Below are 27,316 nucleotides of genomic sequence, written 5' to 3'. Positions count from 1 at the left end.
TATTCTCTAACCCTGAGCAGCCTTGCAATTGTCCATGTGGGTGTAGAACGCAGACAGTAACCGGTAAAGTATTTGGACATAGGGGCTGGGACCAGTTTAGTCTCCCTGCCACCCAGTATCAGTCAGATCAGATAACTGGGCATGTACATTGCATTTAGCAGTTAAGTCAGTAACAACAAATTTTTGTTCAGCCACTACTAAGTGCAAAGCATTTTGACATGATACAACATAGGGAAGTAGTGTATGAGCCTAAAGATAAGATATAGTTTTCCTGATTTTGATTCTGCAGTTTTTATTTACCTGATGGTAATAGTGGTGGTGATGATAAAACGTCAATAAACCATATTCTGTGTCTATATAAACTAATATCTCTATAATAACTAATGGTCAACTTTCTTCTTAGGTAGGGTTTTTGGATCGGCAGAGGACATTGCACTTGCTGGAAACATTCTATGACCAAAGTTCAAGAATGCTTAGAAGTTTACTCCGAAACCCAAGACAATGTAAGTTTCATCTGAAGGGAGTAGGCTCAGGCTGGAGTGATACAAGGTCATTCTATCTTCCTGGAATCCTTAATATAACACACTCTTAGGTTACAACAGCTTTATCTAGTTGTCCATTCCCCACAAAATTCAGTCTTCACCACTGCTAGATACACTTTTCATTATATTACAATACTAGAAGTTATCTAGAGTGAACTCAGAACTTAATTTTAAATTCATTGAAATGAATATACCTTTAGATAATCTGTTTGCAAATTAAGTTGATAATAGGAATTCCAATTTTAATTTACAATTCCAAGATTTCTAAGAAAAATGTTTCCTTTCTCTTACGCATTTTTATTTACATACTTCTACTGAACTTATACAATAAAATATCTTTTTTATATTATTGTCAAACAAGATTATAATCTTTTTTATTTTAAAAGAGAAAGCTTTTTAATAGATGATTTTTCCAACATATGTCAATATTTTTGTTCTATGTACAAATATATTACCTGCATACTTAAAAATCTGTAAGTGATATATATAAAGTAATCTTGAACACTGCAGGATCATAATTTTATAATTCAGTGCAAAATGAGTTGGGAGGGAGGGAGTCAGTTTTATGAAATGAGTCTCACTTTCTGTAGTCCTGAACACCAATGTTGTTTTTTAGCGGTGTTATTCTGGTAAATGTTATCTTACCCTAGAATTCTGAACCAGATGTCTGAGCTGTGTAGGAAAAGAACTGAGGAATAAAAAAGATGTGAGGGACCGTAAAGGTGGAGAAAGTCAATCTTGGAAAAATATAGCCCAGTCAAATATTGCCATATATAGTTTTGCTTTTATTTTGATATTGTAAATATTGAAAAAGGAATTCAAGTTGCAAGACCTATTTCCCCTTCCTCATCCTATGCTTAATGTGGGAGGATCAAAAGTAGAGGATAAATTCTGTTTCCTCTCTCAGTGTAAGCAAGTCGCAATGCTCCAAGTAATCAAAGGAGAATCCTGTTCATTTCCAAAACTATACCTTTTAGGAAAGTATATGTTCTAGTTTATAGTAATGAGCATCTTTTATGTTGGGACCTTTTTGCTTTTTATTATGTTTCAGGGAATGGTAACTGTTATTTACTTAAAGAAATATACCTGTTTTGATGAGTACAATCACTGTACACAGTACTTTTTTGCATTAATTTACTAGCTCTGACAGCCTTTTAAGACTGATTATTTAAATGAATTCTTTGTTTTTTGCATTAGGGCCATTCATTGAATTTGAAGAGATAGACTTGCCTGAGTTCTGGGGAGACATGGATAATCAGAAGCACATTTATGAAGACTTTGACAAAGCACTCTTAGAGATGAATACATTACTTGCTAAAAATTATGCTAGCGAAACCCAAAGGAAATTGTTAGAAATTCCAGAACATAAACATAGGAAACCAACATTACCACAACACTTATCAGAACAGCAAAGAGGGATAATTGGAGAAGAAGAACCAAACATAATTTCAACGAAAGAACAAAAACAAGGCAGAAAGTCATCTAAAAAACAAGAACAGTACAGAAAATCACTGATAGAACAAGAAGCACGCACAGGATCAACTCAAGAGCAAGGATCAAGTAGAGAGTCAATTATTGAACAAGGGCCACCACAAAAAGAGTCAACTTCAAGACAAGGAATCCAGATCGAGTCAACTACAGATCAAGAACTTTACAGAGAATCAAAACCAGTGCTATTGCAACCTGAAAGGTCAACAGGACAAGGATCACAGAGAGGGTCAATTGCAGAACAAGGAACAAACAGAGAGTCAGTAATAGAACAAGGACCACACAGAGAGTCAATTGCAGAACAAATATCAATTCCAGAAAAGCAACAGGACTTAGACTCATCTACACAATCAGGAATAGATAATATCTTAAGAGAAAGTAAAGAAAGGGAGGTTACCCCCTTTGAGTACCCTGTAGTCCCTACACAGGAAGAGGGAACTCGGGGGCAAACTTACGAAACGGAGCCATTTGTGAATTCTGAACTGCAAGACAAAGTTTCAACATATAGTGAGAAGTATTACCTTTCAGGTGATAATGCAATTTTACAACCTCAGCTCCTGTTTTGTAAAGTGGCTTTTAATCTCTACAGAAGATACTTATTTCAAGTAGTATTTTTTTCTGGCATATCATGTCATGCAAACTCAGATATGTTTTGCTACTCAGCATGAGTCTAGACCTTGACAATAAACTAAAACCATACCAGAAAGTTTGTATTGTCAATACACTTAGAACTTTGATCACACAACTACAGTAGAAGTTCATTTGTAAGGGAAAATAATGTGATAATGTTACATAAGCAAATTTTTATTGGAAAAATTGGTAGAAACCCTGTTGTTTTAAATGTGATGTGCATCAGATTGGAAGCCACTTTATAGTTTTACCTTAACTATAAAATACAGCTTGCTTTTTTTCAATCATATAAAAGATATATGCTCTAGAAAATTTTCTAAAAGTCATATTTAAGATAAACACTCTGCATTTCAAATATTTACTCTGTGGACTCTCCCTCTGAATTGTCTATGCCAATTTGTGTGCTTTATGTTGAAAATTCTAATTTTTTTTTTTTTAAGATTTATTTATTTGTACATACAGAACTGGGGTACAGGCCAGAGGCTCAGGGGCGGTGAGAAGCTTCACCAGAGGCAGAGTGGGGAGCAGAACAGGCAGATCGACGAAATACACTGCTGAGGGGAGCAGCGGGCGGGTCAGGAGAGGTCTGCCACACCATGTGGTCACCTCCGGGGCAGGCGGGAATCGAACTCATGCGGAAGCAGCTTTAGATTCTCAGTGCAGTGCTTTAACCCGCTGCGCCACCAGGGAGGTCCCTGAAAATTCTAATTTTTGAGAGCCAACCTCAATGCCTTTAAGGTCTCTGTAAGGCATAAAGTTGTTTTTGCTTGTTTTAAGTTCTCTGTAATTCTAAACCTATACTCTGAGCTCTAAACTATCATTCACTAACTTGAAATATCTTAATTTTTCAGTGTTATATTTATTACTCCGCAAAAGACTGCTATTTTCTGACTCCTCCTACATAGTAAGAATGCAGCTAATAATTATTAGTGATGTTACTATTCAAGATGCTGTATTTGTGAGGACTTAAGTTTGGCTATGTCTAGCAGTAATCCCAAATCATGGTGTCTAAAAACACACAAACAAAATATCAATATAAATGTTTAATCAAGAGTTTCTTTCTCACATAAAAGTCAAAACTTGGGGCCCTCCCTGGTGGCGCAGCGGGTTAAAGCACAGCACTGAGAATCTAAAGCCGCTTCCGCATGAGTTCGATTCCCGCCTGCCCCGGAGGTGATCACATGGCGTGGCAGACCTCTCCTGACCCGCCCGCTGCTCCCCTCAGCAGTGTACTTCGTCCATCTGCCTGTTCTGCTCCCCACTCTGTCTCTGGTGAAGCCACTCGCTGCCCCTGAGCCTCTGGCCTGTACCCCAGTTCTGTATGCACAAATAAATAAATCTTTAAAAAAAAAAAAAGTCAAAACTTGTATGATAGCTCAGCCCCTTAAAATTAGCAGTAACTCAAGTTCCTTCTATCTTGTGTCTTCTTCAATATGCCTTATCACCATGCTCACATTCTGAAGAGCAAAAAAGGGATAGGTATTACATCACTGTTACTCACATCTCATTGATCAGTATGCAGGCATACGGTGAGTCCTAGGCGATTAGGGAGGCTAGGAAAGATAGCCCTCATTTTGCATGGCTAAATTGGAATATATCAAATAGCTTTTGTCACATAGTTCTCGCATTAACCAAAGTTAAGTGGTTGATAGTAACATAAAACAGATATGAAGGTTTTGGTATTTTATATACAAGACAACTATCTCATTGATTAACCTCAGAATATTTGATAGATAGATAATGTCCAATTCATTGGATTAATTTTTTTTTGTTTGCCTTTTAGAAACTGCCAAGAAGGAAGCCCATGAAGATAAATCCTGTGAACCCAAATCCCAAAAAATAGAAGGAAAAACATGGTCAGGTGACTCCCCATTTAATACTGTTTTCACATACTCTAGAACCAAAACTGTGAAAATGAAGCTAAATTTACTATGTTGTGGGATGTGTAACTTACAGGTGAACTTTCGACTTGTGACTGGAGAATGAAGTATGAAGAGAGTGAAGATGAGGAACAGGCAAATTCAATCTATAATAATGCCAGGTTCTCAGGTACATGTTAACTCCAAAACTAAGAAAGATAGAGCACAATCCAATTGATGACTTTAATTTATTGATGACTTTAAGTCCACCATTTATCATGGTGGACTTAGCAGTGATAGCTAACCCACATATGACCCAGCAGATCTCTCCTGTCTCATCCACTTCTCACTTTGGCAGTAAATTTCAGTAAATCCACCTGTTCTGCTCCTCATTCTGTCTCTGGTGAACGTTCTTAACCCCCACAACTTTGGCCTATACCCCAGTTTTCTACACAACAAATAATTAAATCTCAAAAAAGGAGAGAGAAGAGAAATGAATGAACTTATCCAAGACACAGCAGGAGGATGGTCCTTGCTTTAATTTTTCCATGAGCTGATAGATTTAAACATATGCTTTAAAATATGCATTAATAAATACGCTACAAGCTCTTCCCCAAAGCTATAATCCATGTATATATGAAAGGGATCAGAGATTAGATATTAGAACTCAGTAAAAAATTATTCCAACCTTTCCTCTCTCTGGTAATTCCACATCCAAATCTGTAAGACAGGTGAGAATCTATCTTGTGTTTGAAGACTTATAAAAAATACCTAGTAAATGAAGAAAAAGGAGTAGCTTTTAGCACTTAGATTAAACCATGTATTGAGTAATTGCTTCAACAATTACTCATATTTTTACTACAAAAATATTTTATCTTTTTAAATCTTTAAAAAAAAGATTTATTTATTTATGCATACAGAACTGGGGTACAAGCCAGAGGTAAAGGGGTGATGAGAGAATTCACCAGAGATAGCGTGGGGAGCACAACAGGTGGACTGACGAAGTATACTGCTGAGGGGGAGCAGTGGGCAAGTCAGGAGAGGTCTGCCACGCCATGTGGATCATCTCCAGGGTGGGGGGTCGAAATCATGCTGAAGTGGCTTTAGCTTCTTAGTGCTGTGCTTTAACCTGCTGCACCACCAGAGAGAGCCCCTTTTATATCTTTTATCAACAATAGGATAATTAGATCAAGACTATGTTTATTACAGCACTATTTACAATAGCCAAGATACAGAAACAAGCTATATGCCCCCAAACAGATGACTGGATCAAGAAGATGTATAATGGAATACTAGTCAGTGATCAAAAATATATACTCATGCTATTTGTGGCAACATAGATGGAGTTGGAAGGGATTGTGTTAAGCAAAATAAGTTAGAAGGAAAAATATAGCTATCAGGGGCCCTCCCTGGTGGCGCAGCGGGTTAAAGCACAGCACTGAGAAGCTAAAGCCACTTCCGCATAAGTTCATTCCCGCCTGTCCCGGAGGTGACCACATGGCGTGGCAGACCTCTCCTGACCCGCCCGCTGCTCCCGTCAGCAGTGTGCTTCGTTGATCTGCCTGCTCTGCTCCCAGTTCTGTCTCTGGTGAATCCTCTCACCCTCCGCATCTCTGGCCTGTACCCCCCAGCTCTATATGAATAAATAAATAAATCTTTAAAAATATATATATAGCTATCAGATGGTTTCACTTACATGGAAAGTAAGTGCAAAGTCAGCTTATGTTTTTTTTTTTTAAAGATTTATTTATTTATTCATACAGAACTGGGATACAGGCCAGAGATGCGGAGGGTGAGAGGATTCATCAGAGACAGAGACAGAGTGGGGAGCAGAACAGGCAGAGCGAGGAAGTACACTGCTGAGGGGAGCAGTGGGCGGGTCAGGAGAGGTCTGCCACGCCATGTGGTCATCTCCGGGGCAGGCGGGAATCGAACTCATGTGGAAGTGGCTTTAGATTCTCAGTGCTGTGCTTTAACCCGCTGTGCCACCAGGGAGGGCCCCAGCTTATGTTTTTTACAGAAAATTTTACATAGACAGACAAGCATAGACTTAGAAATAAAGGTTGGAAGATACTTAAGAAGCAAATTGCAACCAAAAGAAGAAAAAATCAAGAATGACAAATGTAAAAATAAATGAAGAACACTGTATTATGCCTAAAAATCTAACACAACAATTTTTAAAAAGACATTTATAAATATATATGTACCAGATGATGGAGCACTATGATACATAAGCGAATAACAGAATTTAAGAGAGATATTGATAACAAAATGTACTGGGATAATTTAATACTCCACTTATGACAATGGACAAATCAAAGAGATTAAATATAAGTAAGAAAATAACAATGAGGAGCTAGACCACTTCTCCCAAAAACGCTGCCTGCACTTCTTTCCAAGTACATATATGGAACAACTTCAAGAATAAAATGACCATAATGGGCCCTTCCTGGTGGCCTAATAGGTAAGGGCGTAGCACTACAAGCCAGCTGCAGCCACCTCAGTGCAAGTTCAATCCCTCACCCCAAATGTGATCCACATGGCTGGCAGACCTCTCCTGACACTCCTGCAGCTCCCCCCAAGCAGTGCACCTCATCAATCTGCCTGTACTGCTCCCCAATGTCTCTGGTGAATCCTCTCACGGCCCCTGCACATCTGGCTTGTACCCCAGCTCTGTATGCATAAATAAATCTTTTTAAAAAATTACCATAAGTTGGGATATAAGTCCATTATAAAGCTTCAGAGATTGAAATTTTAGATAGTAGCTTCTCTGACCACTATGCCAGAAATCTAGAAATCTATACCAAAAAAATGGGTGTCTTAGTGATAAGTGTAGTGTAGAAACAATGTCTGAAGTGCATGATCCTATACCTCTAGATTGTATATACAATGTTTTAACAAATGCTTCTTCAATAAATTTTTTTGAAAAAGAAAAAAAAATGTGAAAAATTATGTATACATGGAGATTAAACAATATGCTATTTAATAGCAGAAATTTAAAAACACCTTATGATGAACAAAAATTTTTATAGAAGTTGCCAGAATCTATGGGATGCAGTACAAACAGTTTTAAAGGGGATGATAACTGCAGATAAAAGGCAAGAAAAATCCACACCAACAACCTAATGTTACATCCAAAGCAAATTGAAAAGGAGGAATAAAAAAGACCTAGAGTTAATAGAAGGAAATAAATAATAAATAATAAAAATAAGATTGGAAATAAATGCGAGAGCAAAAAGATTTTGCAAAAAAAAAATTAGTGGAACTAACAAAAACATTGATTCAAAAAGATACCAGTACCCCCATGTTTATTGCTGCTTTGTTTACATTGGAAAGACATGGAAACAGCCCAAATGCCCAAAAGTGGATGACTGGATTAAAAAGATGTGGTACATATACACATGGAATATTACTCAGCAACCAAAAAAAAGAAACACATGTTTTTGCAGCAAGATGGATGGAGCTGGAGAAGATCATGCTTAGTGAAATAAACCAGAAAGAAAAGGAAAAATGCCAATGGTTTCACTTATAGAAGGAGTATAACGGACCAGGCGAGAAAATAATAATAATGAACAGCTATATACCAGAGACATTTTATGGGGGTGGAGTGGGGAATAGGATCAAAAACAGTCGAGGGAGGGAAATGCACTGGACTATGGTGATGGCACATGGGTGATTTGGTGATAGGAAGCCCACGGGGATTACAACTGAGATGAAAAAATGCACAAAATGATGTAAAAATAAACTATTACATAAAAAAAATTAGTGAAACTAGTAACTGGTTTTTTGAAGAGGTAAGTAAAATAGATAGATCCTTAGCAATCAAAAAAAGAGGCAAAAAAATTAATAAACAGAATCACAAATGAAAAGAGAAATCGCTACAGATATTTATACAGAGATACGAAAGATTGCGAGATTACTTTGATTAACTATATGCCAACAAATTCAGTACCCTTTAAGAAATGGGTAAATTCCTAGATCAACATTATCCAGGAAGAAAAAGATAAGCTGAACAGACAGAGCACAAACATGGCTATTGAAAGAACAATTAAAAAAAATAAACCTTGGCCCTCCCTGGTGGCACAGTGGGTTAAAGCACTGCACTGAGAAGCTAAAGCCACTTCTGCATGAGTTCGATTCCCGCCTGCCCCGGAGGTGACCACATGGCGTGGCAGCCCTCTCCTGACCCGCCCGCTGCTCCCCTCAGCAGTGTACTTCGTTGATCTGCCTGTTCTGCTTCCCACTCTGTCTCTGGTGAAGCCTCTCACCACCCCTGAGCCTCTGGCCTGTACCCTAGTTCTGTATGTACAAATAAATAAATCTTAAAAAAAAAAAGAAAAAGAAAATAAAAAAGTAAACTTTACCAAAAACATATTTTATCACACTTGTAAAAAAAGATTTATTTATTTATGTATACAGAACTGGGGTATAGGCCAGAGGTGCAGGGGCAATGCAAGAATTCACCAGAGACAGAGTGGGGAGCAGAACAGGCCAACTGATGAAATACACTGCTGAGTGGAGCAGTGGGCGGGTCAGGAGAGGTCTGCCTCGCCATGTGAATCACCTCTGGAGTGGGGATCAAACTCATGCTGAAGTGGCTTTAGCTTCTTATGCTGTGCTTTAACCTGCTGCACCACCAGGGAGGGCCTATTTTGTTAAACTTTTAAAGAACTAGTGCCCACTTTGCACAAGTTGTTTTTAAAAGTTGTTTTTAAAAATTCCTCCCTAACACATTTTATGATACAAACATTTTTTTTTAAATCCAACCCAGAAAAAGACAGCAGAAGAAAATGAAGGCTGATATCCTTGATGAACATAACACAGAACTTTAAAAAAAATACTAGCGAATCAAATTCACAAATATTACAAGAATTATACATCATGGTCAAATGGGATTCATTCCAGGGATACAAGGGTGATTTAATATTTATAAATCAATTAATGGAATACCCATATCAACAAAAGTAAAAACACTATATACTATCAGTAGATACAAAGAAAGCATTTGGTAAGATTCAACACCCACTTACAAAAACTCTAAACAAGATGGGAATAGAAGGAAACTACCTCATTATAATAAAGGCCATATATCACAAACTAACCATTATAGTACTCAATGGCAAAAAACTGAAAGCTTTTCCCACAAGATCTAACACAAGATACACAAGATAAAGATGCCCAAAGGCTCCACTTTTATTTAACTTAGACAAATGGAGGGGACGGGAGGGAGGAGTGAAACTACCACTATTTGCAGATAATATACTATCAAGATCCTAAAGATTCCATCAGAAAGTTACTAGAAAGAACAAAATAAATGGAGCAAAGTGGCAGGTTACAAAATCAACATACAAAAATTTATAGCTTTTTCAAACAACTTAGTCAAAAAATGGACAGAAAGTTTAAAAGACACTTCTCCAAAGAGGAAATGCAAATGGCCAACAGGCATATGACAAATGTTTAATAACACTGGTAATCTGAGAAGTGCAAGTCAAAACCACCATAAGAAACAATCTTACACCAGTGAAAGTGACACATACTAAAAAAAAAACAAGCAACAACAAATGTTGGCAAGGATGTGGAGAAAAAGGAACCCTCCTACATTGCTGGTGGGAATGCAAAGTGGTCCAACCACTATGGAAAGCTGTGTGGAGGCTCCTCAACTTGCTAAAAATAGACCTCCCATATGATCCACACCTGGATATTTACCCAAAGGACACAAAAATATTAATTAAAAAGAGCACCTTTCTCCTATGTTTATTGCAGCACTATTTACAATAGGTAAGTTATGGAAAAAACTAAATGCCCAAAAATAGATAACTGGATCAAGAAGATGTGGTATATATTCACAATGGAATATTACTCAACAATCAAAAAGATAAACTCATTCCATTTGCAGCAATATGGATGGGACTGGAAGGGATCGTGCTTAGTGAAATTAGCCAGAAAGAAAAATATATATATATGATGGGTTTCTCTTATAGGAGGAATGTAGGGGACCCAAATAAGGGATCAGCAGGGGGAGAAGTAATCATAACAAAGTAAAAATCAAAATCAACAGACATCTACAAATTAAAGACATTCTTGGGGGAGGGGAAGAAATTGGGTCAAAACAGTGGGAAGAGCCCAAGGGATTATGGTGCATGGGTGAATTGGTGGTAGGGACGCTGCAAGATGCTAAAATGTACATTGTATAAAAATGAAGAACGATGTAAAAATATATACAAATTATTAAAAAGAAAAATTAATAGCTTTTTAAAATATGAACAAATAAGAACCAAAAGAAATTGAGAAAATAATTTGTAATTACTTTAAAAAGAATTAAATATCTCAATCAACCTAAAAAGGAGATAAAAGACTTAAAATGAAAGGTACAAGATTAGAGGACTTAATGACATAAGGAAATGAAAGGATCTTCTGTGCGCATAGATGATGGAAATCAATATAACCAAAATGATTATCTTACCTAAACTGACATATGATTTAATGTAACCATCTTAATTTCAGCAATAGTATTAAAAGAAACTAACAAAAAGAATTGAAATTTATATGGAAACACAAAAAGCTCTGAATTGCAAAAGGTACCTAAAAAGAGAGAGAGAGAAACAGAGATGTCACATTTCCTAATTTTAAACTTTATTATAACTCAATAGTATTAAAAACAGTGTGGTACTGGCACAAAAAATAGATAAATGGACCAATGAAATGCAATCCAAACGCGAGAAATAGGTGTGTATACTAGCATCTAATTATGATAAAACATCTATGACCATAAAATGGGGATAATACAATCTCATTACTACAACAGGCTATTTATTGGGAAAATTGGAAAGACACACATGAAAGAATGAAGTTGAACTACTCACTAAACGACAAACAAAAATGAACTCCAAGTAGTTTAACTCAACCCATATAGCAAAGAATTTAAAAACAAAAATAAATGATTGAGATTACCTCAAGTTTAAAAAATTCTATGCAGCAAAAGACAATTAAATAGACACCCTACTGAATTGGAAAAAAAATGCTTATACAACATGTAACTGTTCATCTTCCCTTCTAATAACAGAGGTGTAGATTTAAACTATAATGAGATCCACTTCACCCCTGTGAAAATGGCACATATCAAAAAGATCCCTAATAACAAGAGGATGAGGAGCAAAAGGAACCCTATTACACTGTTGGTAGGAATGAAAAATGGTTAAACTATTCTTGAAAGCAATCTGGATTTACCTTTAAAAATTGGAATTACCACACAACCTGGCAATCCATCTCTTGAGTATATATTTACAGAATAAGAAACCATCAAGAAGAGCTAGACATAAAAGCAGCCTAAATCTCCTTCAGTGGTAAATGGATCAAAAAGATGTGGTACAGACACACACTGTAGAGTATTACACAGACACAAGAAAGGATGAAATGCAGTCATTTTCAACAAAATGGAGAGAATTTGGGAACATTACATGGAGCAAAACAAGTTAAAACTATAAAAGCAAATATTGGATATTCTCATGACAGACAACTCGAAAATGTAAAATACTTTCATAAACTATAGGACAACAAATGTCCTGAGGGCTCTGAGATAAAGAGGGAGGGAGGGAAAGAGACAAGGGGACACAAAGTGGTGATGGGAAAATCTCTAAAATTATCCTTTCCTTTAATTGATGTCCTTTAAATATCATCCTGTAACTTACAACAGATCTGTAAAAATTCTACAATATATACATACACATATGTATACACATAGTTACATACATGTTATTTTTTAATTGTGTGGGTGATCTTTGTTAAGTCATGTCAAATCTCATGTGGAAAACACTGGACACACATTGAATCAATCAATAAATCAAACAGATCACTGGGCTAACATTTTATGAAACATGCTTCACATAACATGAAATGTCAAATAAATTAGTCAAGACTATGGGGGAGAGGTTGTAGTGATGTTATTTATTATTTATATGCTTATTTAAGCAAGTTTGCATAGCTATTGGCTTAGGCACAACTGAAACCAAGAGCAGTCGTAACAGGACACTGTCTCTGCTTTCCAACCCTCTTCTCTGTATCATGTTCAGTTTTAGGTAGTTTTCTCTTTCCTATGTAAAGATGTCCTTGAGAGTATCTCTAAATCTCTGTCCTAGTAGTTCAGCAATCAGAGTACAGAAGAGTGACTCTTTCCCAATAGCTCTCCAAAATGTGGGATAATTCTCATTGACTTATAATGGGCTATAATGCTGACATATATGAATCACTGGCCAAACCTCTATCATGCGGGTGTCCTTAGTGCTAGAGGGAAGGGTTTTCAATACCATCTGATTCATTTAAATTGAGAGTGGGGGAGAGGTGTATTACCAAACAAATAAAGAAGGAGGGTGTTATCCTCATGATGATTTCATGTATTCACAACAAGAAAAAACAAGTAGATGCCCATTGCATTAAAGTAAAATTTCCTTAGGTTTTGAGAAAATTGTTCACATTACTGTTTGGTGTGTGTTTCCTGCTTGACAGATTTACACTCATTTATCAGAAATATTCAGTCTTACAAAGAAGTAAGAGGTAGGAGTGCCTTCAATGGAGTCTCTTTCAATCTGCTTCAATTTGTGCAACTCCTGGAGACATTTGTTGGTGAAGATGCCCCCCTGAGTGTCAGTGAGACTCTCACATCCTTTTTTAAGAGGTGCTATGTTGAAACAAAAGAAGAGAGAATGAGTCACTTAGAACAGGTGAGTATTATTTATCAATGAAACAGATGAGTTACTATTGTAACTCTTTCAACCTCAGTTGCTCCTAATGATTTCCTTTTAAAAAATTATTTTTAACTGAGGTAACATCAAGAAGATGGGGCATATATACACAATATGACTCTTTTTTTAAAATTTACAAAATATCACTTTGTTTCAAATGTTTGTCACTTTATTGTCAAATGTTTTAAGTTCATAGTACAGAGAATTTGTTTGCCTAACAGTAAAGTGACTGATAGTGGTAGATGATTTATTGTATAGTTTTGTTTTCCTTCAATGTAGCTTGAAGAGCATATTCTGAGGAGCATATATTTGTATGTGGAAAGATGTGAGTGTGTGTTTGAGTGTGTGCATTGTCTGCAATATGAGTGCATGAGAAATGCACATACCCAGGGGTATGACTATGGCTTGGATACACACACACACACACACACACACTCATATATCTACACTGATGTGCACTCAGTATGAATTAGTACATTCTTCCTGAGAATTTACACTACTTGGGTGATAGATAAATGCACACATATTTGATTTAAGCAATTTATATGTCCCAATATGAAATATATAAATTAGATTCACTAGAAAAATTCAGTAATCTCATCAACTTTTATGTGTCTCCTCATAATCTAAATCTAGTGTTGCCTCTTCAATTGTAGTTTTGTTACAAAGCAGAACAAGGGGCATCTTGGGTATCCTGAAACCTGCATGCTTTAAATGGATTTAACCCATGCCATGAGGTTACTAATGATAGAATAAACTAGTGAGAAATCTAAAAGGTAAATAAAACCAATGGTCATTAGGTCAATACTAATATTACAAAGAATTTTTAAACATTTTTTATTGTTTGAACACTATTCATCTCCCTCTATTACAAAATATGTCCCACCAAGAAACCCAGCAGAACAACCAACGGGGGCATCACTTTCCTGAACAACCAGCAAGGGAGGAGAAAGGAATGAATTCTTGAAGAATTCAAGATAGATTCTTGAGGAGTGTATTTCTTTTCTAATTGTCTTAATCCAGTGCAGAAAATGCCGGTTTTCTGATTTAGAGGTGAAACAGAAGAGTGCTATTTAAAGGATCAAACATTTCATTTTCCCATTAATGTCATGCTTAATCCCAAAATAAAATTGTTTTCATAAAAAGTATTGCACTATTGGAGGAATAAATATAGGGTGCTGGCTATCACAATGACGTGTGTCTTCTGTACTTTGTCACCTTGTTTGCATTGTAGGCTAGACAAAAGACTTCCCGAGTCCGACGGGAACTTCTCCTAGAATCCCTCTTTCAGAAGTGGGACACTGATGGCTCAGGCTTTCTGAATCTGAAGGAAGTTGATGAACTCTTATATACATATAAAGAGGGAATGGAAAAAGAATCTATGAAAAAAGGTATAAATATAATAGTTTTTTCACGATAAAAATATGTTTTTTCACTTAAATTGTGGTATGCTTGGCTTCAACTTTCCCCATACTATGACATGAATACAGCTAAAACCCTGGTTTTGTTCTAAAACCAGGAGATAATGCTCTACACCTACTGTTATGCCTGTATTTTGTTTCAACTTTATTAAGATATAATTAATATATATTATTGTATAAGTTTAAGGTGTATGATATGTTCATTGTATATACATATATTGTGAAATGTTCATTATAATAATATTAGCTCAGACCTCTTATCACCTTATGTAATTATTTCTTTCAGTAGTGACAACATGTAAGATCTACTCTTGGAGCAATTTTCAAGTATGTAATTCAGTACTGTGAACTATAGTGACCATGATGTACATAGATACAGAATGTATTTAACTTATAAGTGAAGTGTTATCCTTTGACTTAATATCTTCCCACTTCTAGCCCCTGGCAACCACCATCCTCTATACTCTCTATGAGTTTGGCTTTTTTATTTTCCACATATAAATGATACCATATAGTGTTTGTTGTTGTCTTTGACTTATTTCACTTAGCAGAATGGCTTCACAACCCTTCCATGTTATTGCAAATAGCTGGATTCTTTTTTTCTCATTATATTCCACATTTCCTTTGTTCACCTATCAATGAACACTTAGGTTGTTTCTGCATCTTGCAATTGTGAATAATTTTTCAGTGAACAGAGACACAGACATCTCATTTCCTTTGGATATATACCCAAAAGTAGAATTACCATAACATACAGTAGTTTAATTTTTAATGTTTTGAGGAACCTCCATATTGTTTTCTATGGTGGTTACACCACTCTGCATTTCTATCAATAGTACATAAGGGTTCCTCTTTCCCTTGTTATCACTTGTTTTTTGATGACATTCTTTTTTTTTTTTGGTTTATTTATTCATGCATACAGAACTGGGGTACAGGCCAGAGGTGTAGGGGCAGTGAGAGGATTCACCAGACAGAGTGGGAGTAGAACAGGTAGTTCTATGAAGTACACTACTGCAGGGAGTAGTGGGTGGGTCAGGAGAGGTCTGCTGTGCCTTGTAGGTCACCTCACTGGCAGGGTATCAAACTCACACTGAAGTGGCTTTAGCTTCTTAGTGCTGTGCTTTAACCCGATGTGCCACCAAGGAGGACCCGATAACAGACATTCTTACAGGTGTGAAGTATTATCTCACTGTGGTTTTGATTTACTTTTCCCTGATGATTAATGAAGTTGAGCATCTTTTCATGTACCTTTTCATTTATATTTCTTCTTTGGCAAAACATCTATTTAGTTCTTCCACCACTTTTTCAAAAACTGAATTGTTTTTTGCAGTTGCTGTATAAGTGCCTTGTATGTTTTGGATATTAACCCCTTATCAGGTAGATTTGCAGATATTTTTACCCTACTCATTTTGTTAATTCTTTTGTGGTGCAGCTTTTCAGCTTAATGTAGTCCCATTTATTTATTTTTGCTTTTGTCACTTATGTAGTCTATAATTTGTTTATTTTAAAATAATAAACCAAATATAATCACATGTTAAAGATCAATCTTCAAACATTATAACCAATGATGTTACACATGACTATGATTTTTTCATCACAGAACCACATCCACAACTTAGTGTCACCATCATTCAACAGAGATTCTCAGTGAGATTATAGACAAATTAGGACATGGTTGTAGAAGAGAAAGCCTGTCATTCTGAATGTCAAACTGAATGTCACCCTCCCTGTAATCATAATTTTAAAAATTCAAAGTAACAAATGCTGGTAAACATGTAGGAAAACTGGAATCCTTGTCCATTGTGGGGGTGATATCAGAGCAAGGAGCAGTAGAATATGTTGCAGAGTGCTTTGCTCAAGACCTTACTTCTACATACAGTCTACTGTGTACCTGGCTACCTTCACTTTTGAGGTTAAGAGAATTTAAACCATTCCAAAAATCTGCTAATTTTTTCTTCTTTTAAAAAAATTTATTCTTTTATTCTGTCTGACTCACCACCCAAGTCTGATTGGCTTGCAAGTTTCTTCTGAATTTACTAACTTATCTCCTTGAAGACTCTTTCTTCTCCTATACTATGTATTTTCTCTTGTGATCAATACTTCCTTTCAAAAACTACTACTCCAATGTAATAAGATCCCTCCTTTATTCAATCAAATCCCAGTATAGGGCACTCCCTAGTGGTGCAGTGAGTTAGGGCACAGCACTACAAGCTAGCCACAGCTAACTTCAATGTGAGTTCAAGACCCAGCCCTGGAGGTGATCCATATGGCACAGCAGACCTCTCCTATTTTGCCTGCTGCAGTGTACTTTGTCAGTCTGCTTGTCTGCTCCCCACTTTGTCTCTGGTGAATCTCCTCACCACCCGGCACCTCTGGCCTGTACCCAAGTCTGTATGCATAAATAAATAAATCTTTTAAAAAATAAATCCCAGTATAAATTATTTTGCTCTTCACTGGGTTTTAGGATTTATTGGGTGGCTTTGGAATATAAGAATTCTATTTGTTGAACTACATATCTATTTGTTGAACTACATAATGCATGAGGTAAAACGAACAAACAAAACACACACACACACAAAACAAACTTCAAGATTAGTTAAGTGCTTTAACCCTTTAGAAACTGGTTGTAGTCATTGATCTTCAAATATACCTTGTTTCTTTATCATCATAGTTTCTTCCTTAACTATATTTTCTGCAAACTTTACATATATACTACTATGTTACTTGTCTTAGACTGCATCAAAAGACTTAATGAAGTTTTAGAAAGTATAATTAGGTAGTTTCCACTTATAGCACAGGACACCAGCGGAAATGATTTCCACGCTGTGTCTTTCACTAAATGATCACACGTTTACGAGAAAGTTACTGACCCTCTATAGATCCAGATGGCCTCATTTCTAAAGTGAAGGAGTTAGATATGGTGAATTCTAGAATTTAAGGAACCCAAGGATGATATTTTAAGGAAGTTCCAATATATGCAATTGAGGTACAATAGAGATAGGTAAAAGTATAAAAAATAATAGGTTAAATCCAGCAAATAAGAATGAGGAAGCAGGATCTGCTGCCAGATGAATATGTCTGCAAGCAGGAAGAACAAATTATTCTCTCCCAGGCTAGGTTTATAAAAAGTGATTCTGAACACATATTGCTAGCCACCTGGCTAATTGCTGAATTGAGGGGAAAAGGCAGAATTAGCTTCCTAAAAAGGAAAAACACGTTAAATTTATACATTAGCTAGTTGGCAAATTGTCAAACAGTTCTGTTTATTTTTTTTTGTTTGTTTTCTCCTACCTTTCTAATTTATTTCTGCATCCCAGATTTTTTTAAATGACTTTATCTTGTTGCTTCAATCAAAAAAATTATAAAAAATTAAAAAATTGAAATTGGGGTGAACTAGAATAAAGTCATAGAATTAGAGATTTCAAGTAATGTTTCTGCTATGGTAAGTGAAGTGCAAGTTTTCTGGCTAGAAGGGGCAACTTGAAACTTTTAATCTGTTTTTTTCCCTTTTCATTTGTATCTTATACAGCCTAATCTATTGAGTAGAAATATCACTTACAGAAAACTGTAGACTATGTGACTTTACCTATAGTGTAGAATCAAATGGGATAAATCATTCTTCCCTCTCCCCATTACTTCTCATGGAATAGCTCATTAACATTTGTTGGTTATGCCTTTTAATTTTCTATTAAACAACAAGATTTGCTTTAATGTATACATTTTTACTTTAGTGGGACATTTAGCTCTTTTAAAATTTCAACATTTGTTGACATATTCTGTCAATAAATTCCAGAAATATTGAACAGTAAGAAGCATATATTGAAAAACACTCATTCTAGTTTTCTAAAGAAACTGAAAATTGGGCAAGTATTATAAAATTATAGCTATTTCTTCACTTGGAAATGAGGAATCTCTTCAGTCTTTCATTGATTTTAATGAAGTTTATAGACATGCTGTTTTTGGTGTACACTTCTTTTAGGTTTGTCTCGTTTCTCATGATTAAATTCAAGTTATTAACCTTTGGCAGGAATGTTCTCATTGAATTCTGTCAGTTTCATGATATTAAGCTAATATGTATCAGGTCCTTCCACTTTGAAGATATTATTTTTCCCCTTGTAATACGTAAGTACCAGGTAGGTGTACCTTGAAACCACATAAGCACCCCCTTTCTTCATATTGTGAAAAAATTTACAAGGATGTAAAATAAGGAATACTAAAAAAATTAGACAGCTGATCAAAAATTGACTTATCAATAGAATGTAGTAATATGAACAAATTAAGAGTTATTTTTATGTTAGACAATGTGGGCAAATGTTCATAGTAATGTGTTAAGAGAAAAAAACATAAAGCAATGTGCCAAATGATTTGTACTATTAAAAATATACATAGGGGAAGGATATGCACCATTATATAAGTGACTCTGAGTAATAGAAATAGAGCAATTTTATGATGAGTAAAATTATATGCATATAAATATTACAAAAATTATGTATTATGTGAACATAAATACACATATATTTATATTATGTCTCGTTTAGCATTGTGTGTGTAAGTAGATAGATACATAGAAAAAATTTCAGGATAAAAATACACCAAAGATTTAAGCACATTATCATTTGGCTGGTAGGATTACTGAATTTTTTAAATTTTTAATGTCTCAATAAAATTAGTCTCAAAATTAATATCTCAATAAAATTTAAGGAAAGAAATTCCCTTTATTGTCAAACTTTTTTTCCATTTACAACAATCTGTACTTTTGGTTTCCTACTTATTCAATGGTTTTTAATCCATCACTAATGCTATTTATTTGAATACTCATATTGTCCCAGATTTGGCCAATGAGAGTTCTTTCAGTCCAGCTCCTCTGTTCTCCCTCCCCCTCCAATATAATATTATGAAAAATTTCAAGCACTGCAGCAAACCTGAAAAAAATTTACAGTAAATACTTCTATACCAACTGCCTAGACTCTACCATTAACAATTCACTACTTTTAAATTATCTACTCATTTCTCCATCCTTCTATTTCTCTTATAAGGTGTACCTTATGTCCTAGTCAAGAAATAGAACCAAAAATATTTCTCATACCCCTTTCCTATTTAATACCCACCACCCAATCCCCAATACAACAATTCTTTTGGTTGTTTTCCACCATAGACTAGTTTTATCTCTTCTAGATCTTTCCTAGAAAGGAAGAGTAGTAAGAATAAGATGTAGTTAATGGTAATGTTCAAGTTCATAGTAGGTTAATTATTATATATTTTAAAAATAAAAAATTCAGAAGTGTGAAAGGCATGGTCAGGGACCTTGAGTAGAACAGGTATACTGGAGCAAATAATTCCTACATGGTATTATGGGCAGATATTACTATTATTGACTCTATTTTAAAAAGGTAAGAAAAAATCAAGGAATTGCATAAAGCAAATTGTGTTTTAGTTTAATATAAATATGTATTGAACCTCATTATTGTTGATCTAACTTTAAAGTGATTAATATTAGTTTAAGATTAGGAAGTAGAAATAGAGAGGAGTGACTGCCAGATACAATGCTAAAGACTATATATAACATGATAGGATTAGCTGGTCTATTGGATACAGAAAGTAAAAGGTAGAGAAGAGACAAGGCTGCCACCAGGATTTCATATGGCTGAGTGGTGGAATCAAGAAAACAAAACAAAAACAGACAAAATGGCATAGAACATAGAAGTCATTTTAAGTTCATCATAGGAAGTCAGTGTAAGAGGTTCTGTTGAGAGAGATACTTTTGGAGTTTAAGGTTTTTTATAAGGATAATAAGAGGAGAATGAAAATTTCCTTTACAGATGAATGAACTTATGGTTAGTTATTGATTTTGTGTTTGTCTTTTAGCTAAACTACATATCCAATTTCCAAAGCCACTTCCTGGTCAAGAAGTAAAACTATCTGCAAGGCAGTTTCAGAAATACATAGAATTGGTTGTATCTGAACTCAGGGGCAATGAAGACATTGTTCTGGAAAACATTGTAGAATTTCTTATGTACAGTTTAGAAAGAACCCATATTGAGCATCTAAGAAACTGTGCCAGACGAAAGTGGTTATATCAAATCCAACATGCTGCTGAGACAAGTGGGGTGTCCCTGGAACCAGTGTACAATGAGACCTTTAAGGCCCTCACCCAGGTATGTTTTCTAAAATGATATATAAGAGGGAAAATTTCCTCATAGCAGATGGTGATCAATGATTTAAAAAAAAAAAAGGAGCACACTAAATTCTCCTGAAAAATCACTGGTAATTGCTATAGATGTTTAATTTATTCCAATAAATTATAAAGCCTATGTAAAAGCCTATCGAGATGATACAGGGTGATTAATATTGGCAAGGTAGAAATGGAGAGGTTAGATATAAATGACAGAAATAATTTCATTTATGCTGAAAGACAAGCCTATTACAGAAAGTAGACTGCTTTGAAAAATACCAGTAAGGATGTAATAGCAGTCTAAGCTCTTTTTTCCCTTGTATGATTTGTTTTGGAGTCAGTTTAAAATGATAAACTATTTAAATCATAGAATCATTATAAAGTAAAATCAACTGTCGCACAGTATTTCACAACATTGCCTAGAACAGACTTAAAAAATCCTGTCATTTAAAGCACATGATCCTGATGGACCACTGCCCACAGCTTTGTCATTCCTTTAGTCACTCCCAGCTTACTATATCTCGCAGGTAGAAACAACATGGCTGTCTTCTACATATATCACAGATTTCATTGATTTGGGACTTTTGTATCATTCATCTCAGATAAATAGCTATACTTGATTATTGGAGTGTCCTGAATGACTGAATTTTCCAAAGTTGGAAATTATATGACCAGAAACAGGGGACCCATCAATTAAAAAGATTATTCCACTTTACTTCAGAAATCTATGGTTCCCTAAAAGAAATCTTCCTACATTTTTGACATCTGTAGATATGTTATGTAGAAAAGAAAGAAGAGAGGTAGCTGGAAAGGAAAAGTCATGAAAAATATTACTCAGAATTAAAAAAGGAGACAAATGTTGTGTTTCATATCTAATTTATGGGCATTTTGACATATTCTTAACAATATTGTTAATAACCTTATTCTATTTCAGGTATAGTGAATTTTTAGTTGTTTTAATTAGATATAGTAGTTGTATTCTGGGATCAAAAAAAACTGACATGAATCAGATGTCATAGGAAATTCATAGGAATTCTCTCAGGACATTCCCCGCCCCGCCCTCCCTACATTCACATCATAGTAGATGGTCTACAAATATGAGTGGCATGAATTTATCTTCTTGTCCTGGCTCTCTAAAAGAAATGTGCTTAACTCAAGCCCAGACAATATGAATATAGTTCAAAGAGATCCAATTTTAAGATATAAATTGAGTGGACTTGACATTCTTCCTTTCTCTCTCTCTCTCTTTCTTTCTTTTAAGTAAACTAATCTAGTTGGCATAAAGTAAATCCATTCCATTCACTGAAACTCATGTATGGGGGATAAATAAAAGGTAAATCTCCTTACTGTCCATAAATGATAATATGTATATTATTGGTTCAGGAAAATAAAATTATTGGAGTTGGATACACAAATTGATTAATAAAGAGAGGCATGACTCAGTAGCTCTTTGACTATTGGTAAATACTTGTAAGAAACATTTTACCATAGGATGCTGAAGCCCATGGAAATAAGAAGATCAGTGCTCACATTGCCCTCCTGGAAGAAAACCAACTATTGCCTGATAGAGGAAATGTTCTATTGAGAAATGTAGCTTGTACTTTAGATGATGCTCCATTTGTACTAAACAGAGTGCTCTACAGGGACATGAAGGGAATCAGGTAAGAATTTCTTGAGGAGACAGTTTTCACCCTTCTTAAAAAATAATTTCCCTTCTGGTGTAAATTAATATTGAAACCCTGATTAGCTTCCCAATAGAAATGCCTCAGGTCACTTCTAGAGAGGTGTGTTTCCAATCTTATATGACTTCACCTGATTATTTTTAAGAGCTCACCTTTAGGCATTGATTCACCATGTAGGGACTCTGCTTCACAACATCAGTTTAATTATTTCTGCCTATTATATAAGTGGTGTCTTCTGCATTCTGTTAAGCTTATTTCTAAAGTCTTTTTCTTAAGTTAGACTCTCCAAACTGGAAATTGTATCTTAGTCTACTTCTCTGACATGTAATGCCAATGATGATGACTGGAGAATTGATCTAGTATCATGCATGGTTTAATCTAAAGTCCTTTTCTGTGCCTTTTTCTCATCCTATTTCTATTCCTCAGCTTTACAGTAGTGGATGAAGGGAAACCAGTACATGTTCCCCAGGTTCAGCACCATGGGAACATCTTTTTCTGGAACCATTCCCGCAAGAAGGATGATTATAATGGATCATTACTGGCTCTTCCTCTTCAGGATGCATATATGAGGATCTTTGGGGTCTTAGCTGTGGACACTCTTAGAGATCCACGGAAAATAAATATCTTTCTACCTCATGAGATTAGATTCTACCAGGTAAATCATAAAAGAACTCTTGAAGAGCAGTAATAGAATGGTCTCTTCTATATATCTTTATAAAGCACAATCAATAACATCATATTTGTTACTATTGCCTGTGTATATTTATTAGTCTTTGGAGAGTTTCCTCATTACATGTGGAAGAACTGTTAGCTTCAGTTGTACATCCATGCCTCAGCATCTCTGAGAAAGTTGTTAATATGTGTCCTGTTGCATTAATCATATGAACAGTATTTTACATTTCAGAACAAAAATATAACTATTAGACTACTAAGATCCAACAAGTAGGGATGAGCTTTCAGAAGGAACATATTTATGTTTTATTAATGGCAGTACCTAGAAATCCTTTGATCTTTACACAAAGATATGCATCCCCATAGCTTTTGATGTCAGTGTTATAATTTTTGAGGGTGAAGAATGGAAGAAAAAATCTAAATGTCTCTGAGGTATTTCAAATTAAATCACAAAAAGGATAGGCACTTTTAGGCCTATAACATAACTGGATCATTTCATTTAATTAATAACAACGTACAATTTAATTTTATGAACAGAAATTGCAATGAAGGAAGATTAAAAGCCTTTATATGGAGATAGTGGACTAGAATGTAGCGACATCAGAAACTTGCTATGCTCTTATTATTTGTTCCCCTGCAAGCCTCTGGCTCTTTATATATATTTACCAATATTTATAAATTTTTCTCTTCCCATTTACTGAATGCTTAACTGAAGAAAGTGACAGAATCTTTTCGCTGGACATCTTTTTAATAAGATTTATTCTCCTCTGACACAAAATAATATAAAAATATTAAGAAGCAAAATGGAGAAATATAGAGTTATCAGTAGGTGAACTGTAGATAGTCTTGTTAGAGAATATGTCAGAATGAATTATAGTGGATTCTCTAATCTGTGGAGATAAAAGCTCCTGGGTTACTCTTAGATAAGTTGGGTCCTAATATAAAATACATATATATTTGAAACATTTGCACCATAAGACCACAGATGGAGTCTAAGAACTTCTATTCCTTTTCTGTGGAACAGGCTAGCTTTATGCCTAAGAAAGATTGTATAAGCTAACATGTTGCAGGCCCAGCAGATCCCTTACTGCTGATCTCTTGACAGTAGCTAGGTAAAGATAAACATTAATATTACATCAGGTCAACACAACTCCTACCTGCCCATGGCTGCCTTTAGTTCTTGAATTTGTACGTCCTTTCAGTATATCCTGTTCTTTTGATAGCACATATTACAAATTTTACTGAACAATTATCAAGAAATATAATAAGCTATATAGATTTCACCTTATCACTTTGATTTCTTGATCTTTTTTATGGTAGAATCTATAATACTGACTTTTACTAACTGATAAATATTTTTAGATTGTATTATTAGTAATTAAAAAGGTAATCCAATTGATATATTAATATCTATTTTTAAAAGAAAAGGCAGTTAAAATTTCCTTTCTCTACAGGGTGTTGCCAATGTCTTTAGTACAGCCTATCACTATGTCCATAGTCGGGAGCACATACTACATGTGGTGATCACTGGCATTGGCTGGCTCTATAACGTCACATTCTGTATCCATGGCATTACCACATACTTCATTGAGCCTGATCCAGAACAGGTGGGAAAGGCTGTGGAATATTAGACCTCTTTAGAATAATAGTTTCTAGATGTTATTATCTTGCTAATGTTGTAAGACCACATTTAGTTAGCAACTGGGCTAATTTCCACATTTTTTGTATTTTCCACAATTCCCATATCTCCTATGATTCCCCAACTCAAGGCCCTTTGTTGTGAATAACAGGAATCCATATCAAACTGCCTTTGACAAAGAAATTGATTGACTCCTGTGACCAAAATGAAGGGTAGGAGGAAAGCTGGTATCTGGGATGTCTAGATCCAGGGACTTAATACCATTAGGACTCTCTCACATTCTTTGCCTCCCCAATTCTTGTCCTTACTTCCCTCTGCACTTGGGCTTTATCCTTTCAGTTATGGATTTTTTTCCCTATAGTGCAATTTAAATGCTCAGTAACTAAAAAAGAATTTTTCCTTCCTGCTCCTATTTGGAAAATCCAAGAAAGAAAACTCCCCTTGATCTATCTTGACATGACCCTTGACCAAAGTAGAGAGCTACAATAATTAGTACTCTCTACCCAAATCATCTGGATAAGGTGGGAAGGGATGAGACACTGTTTTTCGGAAGTTGACAATTAAAATAATAACAACAACAAAGATCCCCTCTCTATAATGTAGTGAGTTTTTGCTGACTATATGCTTTGCTTCTTTACACTATTTTTATTTTATTTAAAAAAATACTTATTTACCCATACAGAACTGAGATACAGGCTAGCAGTGCAGGGGATGAGAGGATTCACCAGAGACAGAGTAGGGAGCAGAACAGATAGATTGAAATACACTGCTGAGGGGAGCAGTGAGTGGGGCAGGAGAGGTCTGCCACACAATTTGGGTCACCTCCCTGGCTGGGAATCAAACTTGTGCTGCAGTGGCTACGGTAGCTTCACAGTGCTGTGCTTTAACCCGTTGTGCCACCAGGGAGGGCCCTTTTTACACAATTTTTAATGTTAGGATTTTTAATATGACAGAAATGTATGGAAAAGTGTCATCCTTATAGTTGTTGCCCTTATCATGCTTGATCAGGTGGTAGCAACACCTTAGTTTTGTCCTAATCCCATGGCTGGTCCTCCACAAGTTTCTCTCCCCTTCCTGACTGCCAGACTTCCTTCCTGCCAGATCCTCCTTCCCACCCATAGTGACTACACCAAACTGATGAGGCTGATGGTAGTGATGGGGCTGACCAGGTCAAGTAGGTGGAGCCACTAGTTGTGGGTGTTGTTCCTGTAGTTGGGGGCCTACAAGTGCCCTCAATATACCAAATGCCACTTGGGGTGGGTGGGGTGGAGGAAAAGGGGGTTTGGAGTCAGGAGACAAGGGTGATGAGACACACTTATGTAAGAGGCAGATCACCCAATTTGAAAAGCCACAGCTGCAGTGAGACTGAAGTTTGTAGAGGAGGATTCTCTTTAGAGAATCCACTTGCTGTGATTCAGAATTCCCTTATTGGGGCTTTAAGGAAAATGACATCTCCATGATGAATTTATGTTAACAATGGCTGAGGGGTGCAGCAGTCAAAAAAAAATAGTCATGTCTTTTGCATCAACATGGATGGAGCCGTAAGGGATCATACTTAGTGAAATAAGCCAGAAAGAAAAAGAAAAATATGGTTTCACTCATAACAGGAGCATAAAGGACCAGGGGGAAAATAATAATAATAATGAACAACTATATACCAGAGACATTTTTGGGGGTGGAGTAGGGAATAGGATCAAAAATGGGGTGGGGGGAGTGCACTGGACTGTGGTAATGGCACACAGGTGATTTTGTGATGGGAAGCCCACAGAGATTACAACTGAGATGGAAAAGGCACAAAATGATATAAAAATAAACTAAATAGTAAATTTTTAAAAAATCCTCATTCTGGTCTAACAGCAGAAGTAGTCAGTTTACACAACTGGGTTGTGGTGGTGATGGGGGTGTGTTGTACTAGGTACAGAAGAGTAATTGTTCAGTTTTGTATAAATATTTAAAATTAGAAACATAATCACAGCAAGATGTAAAAAATCTTATCCATCTAGTTACTGATAACATTGAATAATAAATTATTAAATAAGTTAGGAAAAAGGCTCAGTTGTCATTGTGGGGTAATCCTTCTGGTTTACCAAGTATTATGTTGAAAACACTTTGAGTTTTGTAATATACTTGATGTCATGGAATATAGAGATGAAAAGATTTCACATTACAAAGTAGTTTTCTTTCAAACACCATTCACCATGTAGTACCTATCAATCCGATCAAAGTTTACCTTTTTATGGGCCCTCCCTTGTAGTGCAATAGTTAAAGCACGGCACTGTGAAGCTATCTCAGTCACCGCAGCACAAGTTGGATCCCAGGCCAAGGGGGTTGACCCACATGGTGTGGCAGACCACTCCTGACATGCCCGCTGTGTATTTCAGTCAGTCTACCTGTTCTGCTCCTCACTCTATCTGTGGTGAGTCCTCTCACCCCCTGCAACTCTGTCCTGTACCCCAGTTCTGTATGGATAAAT

At 35.7% G+C, this 27,316-nt stretch overlaps 1 protein-coding gene across 1 annotated transcript in view; it reads left to right on the top strand.

Moving 5' to 3' along the window:
- The window catches only part of EFCAB5 (EF-hand calcium binding domain 5), a 71,012-nt gene that overhangs the window by 28,293 nt on the left and 15,403 nt on the right, over positions 1-27,316 (top strand). Inside the window, exons 6-15 of the mRNA XM_004685146.2 lie at positions 404-503; positions 1,740-2,558; positions 4,444-4,521; positions 4,617-4,709; positions 13,022-13,236; positions 14,492-14,648; positions 20,544-20,833; positions 22,342-22,511; positions 22,959-23,187; positions 24,659-24,811. Of these exons, the coding sequence (XP_004685203.1) occupies positions 404-503; positions 1,740-2,558; positions 4,444-4,521; positions 4,617-4,709; positions 13,022-13,236; positions 14,492-14,648; positions 20,544-20,833; positions 22,342-22,511; positions 22,959-23,187; positions 24,659-24,811 (2,304 nt within the window). The remainder of the gene's footprint in view (positions 1-403; positions 504-1,739; positions 2,559-4,443; positions 4,522-4,616; positions 4,710-13,021; positions 13,237-14,491; positions 14,649-20,543; positions 20,834-22,341; positions 22,512-22,958; positions 23,188-24,658; positions 24,812-27,316) is intronic.

Source organism: Condylura cristata, unplaced genomic scaffold (genome assembly GCF_000260355.1).
Source record: "Condylura cristata isolate star-nosed mole 26May11 unplaced genomic scaffold, ConCri1.0 scaffold00017, whole genome shotgun sequence".
In the NCBI taxonomy this organism is placed as follows: domain Eukaryota; kingdom Metazoa; phylum Chordata; class Mammalia; order Eulipotyphla; family Talpidae; genus Condylura; species Condylura cristata.
This window is presented reverse-complemented; position numbering and strand designations above follow the sequence as displayed.